This window comes from Cucurbita moschata, unplaced genomic scaffold (assembly GCF_002738365.1).
Source record: "Cucurbita moschata cultivar Rifu unplaced genomic scaffold, Cmos_1.0 Cmo_Scf00020, whole genome shotgun sequence".
NCBI classification, from domain to species: Eukaryota; Viridiplantae; Streptophyta; class Magnoliopsida; order Cucurbitales; family Cucurbitaceae; genus Cucurbita; species Cucurbita moschata.
The window spans coordinates 2,698,113-2,707,187 of NW_019268536.1; the positions used below are offsets into that span (position 1 = coordinate 2,698,113).

At 38.7% G+C, this 9,075-nt stretch overlaps 1 protein-coding gene across 1 annotated transcript; it reads left to right on the forward strand.

The window, feature by feature from the left end:
* Window positions 1-313: 313 nt before the first annotated feature.
* Window positions 314-7,312, forward strand: LOC111457898 (ABC transporter G family member 35-like). The gene is made up of 20 exons (XM_023100338.1): window positions 314-816; window positions 907-1,201; window positions 1,285-1,444; window positions 1,537-1,613; window positions 1,697-1,750; window positions 2,002-2,092; window positions 2,184-2,485; window positions 2,627-3,225; window positions 3,305-3,465; window positions 3,583-3,692; window positions 3,786-3,939; window positions 4,026-4,178; window positions 4,274-4,437; window positions 4,527-4,859; window positions 4,945-5,235; window positions 5,308-5,391; window positions 5,472-5,605; window positions 5,689-5,916; window positions 6,367-6,793; window positions 6,882-7,312. Exons 1-20 carry the CDS (start codon window positions 446-448, stop codon window positions 7,158-7,160), a joined length of 4,467 nt encoding a protein of 1,488 aa, XP_022956106.1. The 5' UTR covers window positions 314-445; the 3' UTR covers window positions 7,161-7,312.
* Window positions 7,313-9,075: the final 1,763 nt, after the last annotated feature.

A 9,075-nucleotide genomic window follows, 5' to 3' on the forward strand; every position in this document is an offset into this window, starting at 1 on the left:
CATCTTTTTAATTTTTTTAATTTTATTTTTTTTTTAGAGATATTCCCATTTTTTAATTTTTAATTTAACAAAATAAAAAAATAAAAAGTAGAATAAAATAGAGTTAGCAAAAAAATTGGACCGATTCCGAAATTAAATAAATGCAGAAAGGAAGGTGGGTATACGCTGTCCATGTTTGAATAATTTTCAACCCAAATACCAAATTTATTTTATTTTATTTTTAATAATTATTATTCTCCAAATTTGACATTTTTTTTAATTTCCTAAAAATCCGGTTGCTTCTTTCCCTTTATAAATCCCCTTTTCATTCTCTCTCCCAAAATGACACCCTCTCTTCTTCTCTTTCATTAAACAGTAAGAACCAGAGAGCCGTTTAACAAAAATTACCTAACCAAACCCATCTTTCCTTCTTCCTACAAATTCTTTATTCTTTTTCCACTAAGAAATGGAGCGGCGTACTAGCCGGAATTTCAGTCGGAGTATAAGCCGGAGTTTCAGCCGGGCCAGTTGGAGCATGGAAGATGTCTTCGCCAATGGGAACCCTTCTCGCAGAAGCACTCGTGTCGATGAAGACGAAGAGGCTCTCCGCTGGGCCGCCATTGAAAAACTTCCCACATACGACCGCCTTCGAACTAGTATTTTGCAGTCCGTTAATGAACCCGACCCCACCCTCGCCGGAAACTTGCCGGTTCATAAGGAAGTCGACGTCCGGAAGCTCGGTGTCAGTGACCGCCAGGATTTTATTGATCGGATTTTTAAAGTCGCAGAAGAGGATAACGAGAAGTTCTTGATTAAACAGAAAAACAGAATTGACCGGTAATTCTCGGGCCCACGTGTTTGCTTAAGTTGTTAACTTATGATTAATAATTTTGATTTTGATTTTAATTTCATGTTTGTTTTATTTAGGGTTGGAATCCGACTTCCAACTGTTGAAGTGAGATTCGAACATCTAACAATCGAAGCAGATTGTCACGTGGGAAACAGAGCTTTACCAACGTTGCCGAACGTAGCAAGAAACATGGCAGAATCGGTCATTGGCTTGTTTGGTATAAAATTAGCTAAGCAAACGAAGCTCACCATTCTTAAAGATGCGTCGGGTATCATCAAACCATCGAGGATGACGCTCTTGCTAGGACCCCCATCCTCGGGAAAAACAACGTTGTTGTTGGCATTGGCAGGAAAATTAGACCCAGGTTTAAAGGTAAACAAACCTACCAATAATTAAATTTAATTTTAAATAGAATAAAAAATAAATAAAAAAAAAGAAATTGATGGGCTCGACAGGTGAAGGGAGGAGTGACATACAATGGACACAAATTGACAGAATTTGTTCCACAAAAAACATCGGCGTACATTAGCCAAAACGATGTTCATATTGGAATTATGACCGTTAAAGAAACCCTTGATTTCTCTGCAAGATGCCAAGGAGTTGGGACTCGTTATGGTATTTTTCTTTTCTTTTCTTTTCTTTTCTTTTAAATTACTTTCTATATTTTTAATTTTAAATTATAATTAATTTTGTTTAATTTTCTTAAGAACTGTTGAGTGAGCTTGCGAGAAGAGAGAAGGACGCCGGAATCAAACCCGAGGCGGAAGTGGACCTTTTCATGAAGGTATTTTATTTTGGTAATTATTACCAACATGTTTATATTCAAAATATAAAAAAGGAAAATAATTAATTAATTGGAAATTACAGGCAACCGCCATGGAGGGCGTGGAGAGCAGCCTGATTACCGACTACACTCTCAAAGTAAGTTTACCGGTTCCCCAAGTCAAAGGTCAAACAAATATTAACAAATCCCTAACCACTTAACCTAACCCAACCCCAGCCAGCCTCCTTTTCTGATTTTCTCCTCTCTCACCTACTTTTTCTTATCTTTAACATATTTTATTTTTTATTTTTAATTTATAAATAAAATAAATAATAATAATAATAATAATAATAATAATAATAATAATAATAATAATAATAATAATAATAATGTTGAATTTGTTGGACAGATACTTGGACTTGATATTTGCAAGGACACTATTGTTGGAGATGAAATGATAAGGGGAATATCCGGTGGACAAAAAAAGAGAGTAACTACAGGTTCATTATATCCCCTTAAAATATTATTATTACATGGGCTTTTGCTTAACTGGAGGCCCAATATCAACTAAATTATGGGCTTTAAATACAGGAGAAATGATTGTTGGGCCCACCAAAACATTGTTTATGGATGAAATATCAACTGGCCTTGATAGCTCCACAACTTACCAAATTGTCAAATGCCTACAACAAATTGTGCACTTGACTGAGGGAACAATCTTGATGTCCCTACTCCAACCTGCTCCCGAGACGTTCGATCTTTTCGATGACATCATTCTCGTCTCCGAGGGTCAGATTGTGTATCAGGGCCCGCGCGAACACGTCGTTGAATTTTTTGAATCTTGTGGATTCAAATGTCCAGAGAGAAAGGGAACTGCTGACTTCTTACAAGAGGTAATATATGGAAATTTTGATATTGTATATCAAAATTAAAGCATAAAATTAATTTATTGATAGAATAAATAATATAGTTTTTAAAATGGGGGAAATTTTATATTTTTTTTAATGGAGGGCATTTTTGTAATTTTGGCTCAGGTTACTTCGAGAAAGGATCAAGAGCAATATTGGGGAGACCGGAGGAAGCCATACCGGTTTATTTCGGTGTCGGAATTTGCCGGTAGATTCAAGCGCTTCCATGTCGGGTTGAGATTGGACAATGAGCTCTCAATCCCATACGACAAGTCTCGTGGTCATAAAGCGGCTCTGGTTTTCTCCGAGAATGTTGTCCCCAAAATGGAGCTTCTCAAAGCTTGTTTTGACAAAGAATGGCTACTCATTAAGCGAAACTCGTTCGTTTACGTCTTCAAAACCGTTCAGATCATAATCGTTGCCATTATAGCATCCACATTGTTTCTAAGGACGAGAATGCACACCAGAGATGAATCGGATGGGGCGGTCTTTATTGGGGCTCTTCTGTTTTCCTTGGTTAGCAATATGTTTAATGGCTTCTCTGAGCTTTCTATGACCATTGCTAGACTTCCGGTATTTTACAAACAGAGAGATCTTAAATTCCACCCTCCATGGACTTACACTATCCCTACTGTCATTCTTGGAATCCCCACTTCCATACTTGAATCTGTTGTTTGGTTGCTGGTCACTTATTACACCATTGGATTTGCTCCTGAGGCTAGCAGGTTAGAAAATTCTTGTGGAATTATGCAATGGTAATCTTCCTATATAGTTCAATAACTTAGATTCATTTGGATTTTGCAGATTCTTCAAGCAATTGTTGTTGATATTTCTTGTCCAACAAATGGCTGCTGGAGTGTTTAGGCTCATAGCTGGTGTCTGTAGAAGCATGATCATTGCCAACACTGGAGGGTCACTGATTCTTCTCCTTATATTTCTACTGGGTGGATTTATCATTCCTCGAAGTAAGTTAGCAATTGACATAATAACATGATTACAAGTGTTGATTCGATTCATTCAACAAGACCCACATCAAATAGTTTGTGATTAAGGATGAATTTCTTATTTTGTTAATGAAACAGGTGAAATTCCCAAATGGTGGATATGGGGTTACTGGATATCACCTCTAACTTATGGTTTCAATGCTATCACTGTTAATGAAATGTTTGCCCCTAGGTGGATGAACAAGATGGTATGCATTTAGTAGCACTTCTAAAGAACGAAATAGAAAACAGTACATGGAAATGGTTGCTTATGAGTATCTTGGATTGTCATTCTATTGCAGGTTCCAAATACTACGGTTAGCTTAGGTGTGAAGGTGCTGCAGAATTTTGATGTTTTTCCTGATAGGAATTGGTATTGGATTGGCATTGCAGCTATTCTTGGATTTGCAATTCTCTTCAATATCCTTTTCACAATTGCACTTACCTATCTTAATCGTAAGAATTCTCATTCTGCTTCACTTGTGTAAGCATATCATTTGTGTTAAAACTCTTCTAATCAAACTTATTCTTTCATGTTTTAGCACTCACAAAGCATCAAGCAATAATATCTGAAGAAACAGCATCAGAGATGGAGGCTAACCAAGAGGATTCGCAAGAACCGAGACTAAGAAGACCGATGTCGAAAAAAGATTCGTTCCCTCGATCTTTATCAGCTTCGGATGGGAACAATACAAGTGAGGAAAAGAATAGATTAAACCATTATGACTGTATAAAAATGGTCAGTTATGATCATGTTGCTTACATGATCTTTGTTTTGAATTTTTTCCAGGAGAAATGAATATGCAAAGAATGAGTAGCAATGGATTAAGAAGAAACTCAAGTTCCTTGATCGAGGAGGCCAATGGTGTTGCTGGCAAGAAGGGAATGATCCTTCCTTTCAGTCCTCTTGCAATGTCCTTTGACACTGTGAATTACTTCGTGGACATGCCTCCTGTAAGAAACAAACACTTACATCACTTATTCTGTCATGATTTAGCATTGAATTTCCTCCATAGTTGATTGTTCTAATCTAATCATAACAGGAAATGAAAGAACAAGGAGTTACAGAGGATAGGCTCCAACTTCTGCGTGGAGTCACGGGTGCTTTTCGTCCTGGAGTCCTCACTGCACTAATGGGAGTCAGTGGCGCTGGAAAGACAACTTTGATGGATGTCTTAGCAGGAAGAAAAACAGGAGGTTATATTGAAGGGGATATCAAAATTTCAGGGTTCCCTAAAAAACAAGAAACATTTGCAAGAATATCTGGATATTGTGAGCAAAATGATATCCATTCTCCTCAAGTCACGATTCGAGAGTCCTTAATTTACTCAGCTTTCCTTAGGCTCCCAAAAGAAGTCAGCAAAGAGGAAAAGATGGTAAGAACAGTAGTATTATCCTGTCTTGTTAATAGTTCCTGATGAATATGTTGCTGAATTGGTGTGTTTTGGTTGTCTTTTGTAGGTGTTTGTGGATGAAGTGATGGACTTGGTGGAGATAGACAACCTTAAGGATGCGATAGTAGGGCTACCTGGAGTTACAGGGTTGTCTACAGAACAGAGAAAAAGATTGACAATTGCAGTGGAGCTTGTTGCTAACCCCTCAATCATCTTCATGGATGAACCAACTTCTGGTCTTGACGCTCGGGCGGCTGCCATTGTTATGAGAGCTGTTAGAAACACTGTGGATACTGGAAGAACAGTGGTTTGCACTATTCACCAACCTAGCATTGATATATTTGAAGCCTTTGATGAGGTAAATATCCTTTCTCCTTTCTCTCTGTCTATGTTTTTGTGTGATACTCATTCAATACCCTGTGTATCTCAGTTGCTATTAATGAAAAGAGGAGGCCAAGTGATCTACTTTGGACCTTTGGGTCGCAATTCTCACAAAATCATCGAGTATTTTGAGGTACTTAATGTTCCTTTAATTCATCTATTACTTTTTCAAAGAAAGAACAGTTCCCTCATTTTGGATTAACTTGTTTATAGTCAATTCCTGGAGTGCCCAAAATCAAAGAGAAGTATAATCCAGCTACTTGGATGTTGGAAGTAAGCTCTGTAGCTGCTGAAGTTCGTCTCGGAATGGACTTTGCTGAACATTACAAATCATCACCCTTGTATAAGTAAGTATAAAACATGAATGATGTCAGAAAAGTATTAGGTTCCAAACTTTTGTTTTTGTTCTAAAAGAACTTCAATGAAATAGGCGAAACAAGGAGCTGGTTACAGACTTAAGCACACCCCCACCGGGTGCCAAGGACCTGTATTTTGAGAGTCAATACTCACAATCAACATGGGGGCAGTTGAAATGCTGCCTTTGGAAACAATGGTGGACTTACTGGAGAAGCCCTGATTACAACTTAGTCAGATACTTTTTCACCTTGGCTGCTGCTCTCATGATTGGGACTGTTTTCTGGAAGGTTGGCACCAAAAGGTACGTTCTCTTTTCTGTGAGATCCCACGTCGGTTGGAGAGGAGAACGAAACATTCTTTATAAGGGTGTGAAAATCTCTCCCTAGTAGATGCGTTTTAAAAACCTTGAGGGGAAGCCCGAAATGGAAAACTCAAATAGGACAATAGTTGCTAGTGGTGGGCTTGAGCCAAACACCAGGCGATGTGTCAGTGAGGAGGCTGAGCCCCGAAAGAGAGTGGATTGTGAGATCCCACATCGGTTGGAGAGGAGAACGAAACATTCTTTTTAAGGGTGTGGGAACCTCTCCCTAGTAGACGTATTTTTAAAACCTTGAGGGGAAGCCCGAAAGGGAAAACTCAAAAACTCCAAGAGGACAATATCTGCTAGTGGTGGTCTTAGGCTGTTACACAATCATCCAAATAATCTACTATTTGAGAACTAGTTTTGACATTGTTGTTCGATGTCGTTCAGGGAAAGTTCGACTGATCTGACCATGGTCATCGGGGCCATGTATGCTGCTGTATTATTTGTTGGAATCAATAATTGCCAAACTGTACAACCCATAGTTTCAGTGGAGAGAACTGTGTTCTACAGAGAAAGAGCTGCAGGAATGTATTCTGCATTACCTTATGCCCTTGCCCAGGTGTTGGTAGAGATCCCATTCATTCTGGTTCAAACAACATACTATACTCTCATCGTGTACTCCATGGTCAGCTTTCAATGGACAGCTCCAAAATTCTTCTGGTTTTACTTCATCAACTTCTTCTCCTTCCTCTACTTCACATACTATGGAATGATGACTGTCTCCATTACACCAAACCATCATGTAGCAGCCATATTCGCAGCAGCATTCTATGCACTCTTCAACCTCTTCTCTGGCTTCTTCGTCCCAAGACCGGTAAGGCACCTTTCGAGCTCGAATAATATGAGAATCAATTTAAACCATCCATATCTATAAATCTAATGAAACTTTTTTGAAACTTCAGAGAATTCCCAAATGGTGGGTGTGGTATTATTGGATCTGCCCGATAGCCTGGACCGTGTACGGGATGATCATATCGCAGTATGGCGACGACGAGACACCGATATTCGTGCCCGGAGCAACTGCAACTGAGAAAGTTGCTATAAGATCTTACATCGAAAGCAACTTCGGTTATGATCCTAACTTCATGGGGCCAGTAGCAGGAGTTTTGGTTGGTTTTGCAGCCTTCTTTGCCTTCATGTTTGCGTATTGCATAAAGACATTGAACTTCCAGATGAGGTAGAGAAGAGATAGTGATATATGTATTAAATATAGCCAATTCCTGTGAATATATGTATTAAAAGTATAATGACGATAATCTTCGATCATTTTAAAAGTTTTGATATATTTGTATGGTTAAATGTAAAGGGTATTATTAGATTGTCTTAAATTTAAGGCTGTGTGAGATTATATTTTATTAATTTAAAGTAACCTCATTCCAATGATGAGTATTGTTTGTTTGTCCACCAAAATTTGTTCAAATTGATCTTAATCATGGAGACAACATAAACATAAACATTGAATATGTTGGAACTCACTAATTTCAATAAAATTCGATTACGGTATAAAAATACTAATAATATAGAGCAGTTGCCGGAGACCTTGCGAAATGAAACCTACCACGTCGCTACAAAGGCCTCCTCGCTCAGCTACTCGGTCACCGAATTCGACATGGAGCCACGGTGGTCGGATCTCGATCAGAGGAATGTCGGAACACGATTTCGAGAAGAGAGAAACGAACGAAAACCATCGCTGGACAGTCGGGTGAAGAAGAAGAAACCCATCAGATTCGAATTCGGACTCGGGGCAACCTACCTGCAACCAGCGACCCACAGCCCAACTGACGTAACAATCTGCAGCCCACAACCACACGCACCTTCGAGAAGGCGACCTGACCCGTCCGACGACCTACGCTTGCTCCAGCCTCCGTACACGTGCGTGATGCGTGTCTCCCCTACCGGCTCACTCAGCTCGGCTCGGCTTCGGTTGGAAAACAGCTTATTCAGCTCGGTTCTTAGATTTTGGCATCGTTTTTTTTTTAACCCTCCCGAGCTGTTTTTGACCTTATTAAAAGTAATTAAGGTCAATATAACCCTCATTGTCTCAATTTAAATTACATTGAGCTAGAAATTTGATTTTTACTGACTCAATTAAATGAATATTTAAATAAATGAAGTCTCGTGAAAACGAATTCAATGGGCGAAAGTAAGTTAATATGGAGTTAAATAGAACTTTGGCTAAAACCATCCAAGTAAGTGACTCTATTATTGGCACAATTAGAAGAATTATTTTATGTATGATGATACATATCCAATAGGCCCTGCACATGTCATGTATTTGATATGACTGTCATATTATGATGATATGTTACGTTATGACCCTACGATATGATATGTTATGTTAAGATAATATGATATGTCATGATGACATGAGATGTATAAGTAACGATAATATATTATGTATGAGATGTCATGTTGTAGTATAACATGAATATGTTTGCTAATAAAATGTATGACATGGAGGAATGTTTTGATGTATAGCCATTTAAGTAATGTATGACATGCATGTTATCTAGGGTAATATGTGAGGAATCATCATTTTTGTTTAGGATAGAAATTATAAAGACCTCAGACATGCATTAGTATACTTCTCATTTATGATGAGTACAAACATGTAAACTATGATGATAAGATGATGATCGTGCTTAATATAATACATGACGGTCGTTGTACCTCTAAACATCCGGCTACAGCCTAGAGGAGCTAGCTCGACGAGACGGCAGGTTTGTAGGGCGGAGAAGGCCAAGAAATTTGGCCTCCATGGTTCATACAAACCCAGGGGCGGAAGTAGCCCTGACCAAATAGAGTGAAGTAGAAGGAATATGGGTGCAGCAATCTGATGCCAAATTGTGCGCTCCTCCAACAATTCAATGGATAGTGCAGTGCTCGATTGAGGTGTCGGCCTTTCCTTAAAGCTACCGTCTGTCAGTCACAGCAGCTCAGTATGGCCTCCACGTGTTCTCACCCTATAGGTTCCTCTTTTTCCCACATTGGAATTTCATTCCCATCAAATGCTCCCACTGGAATTCCCTTTCCTGCCTTGGAAACCTACCTACACTCGAAATCTCTCCCTATTTTTTTTTTTTTTTTTTAATAAAA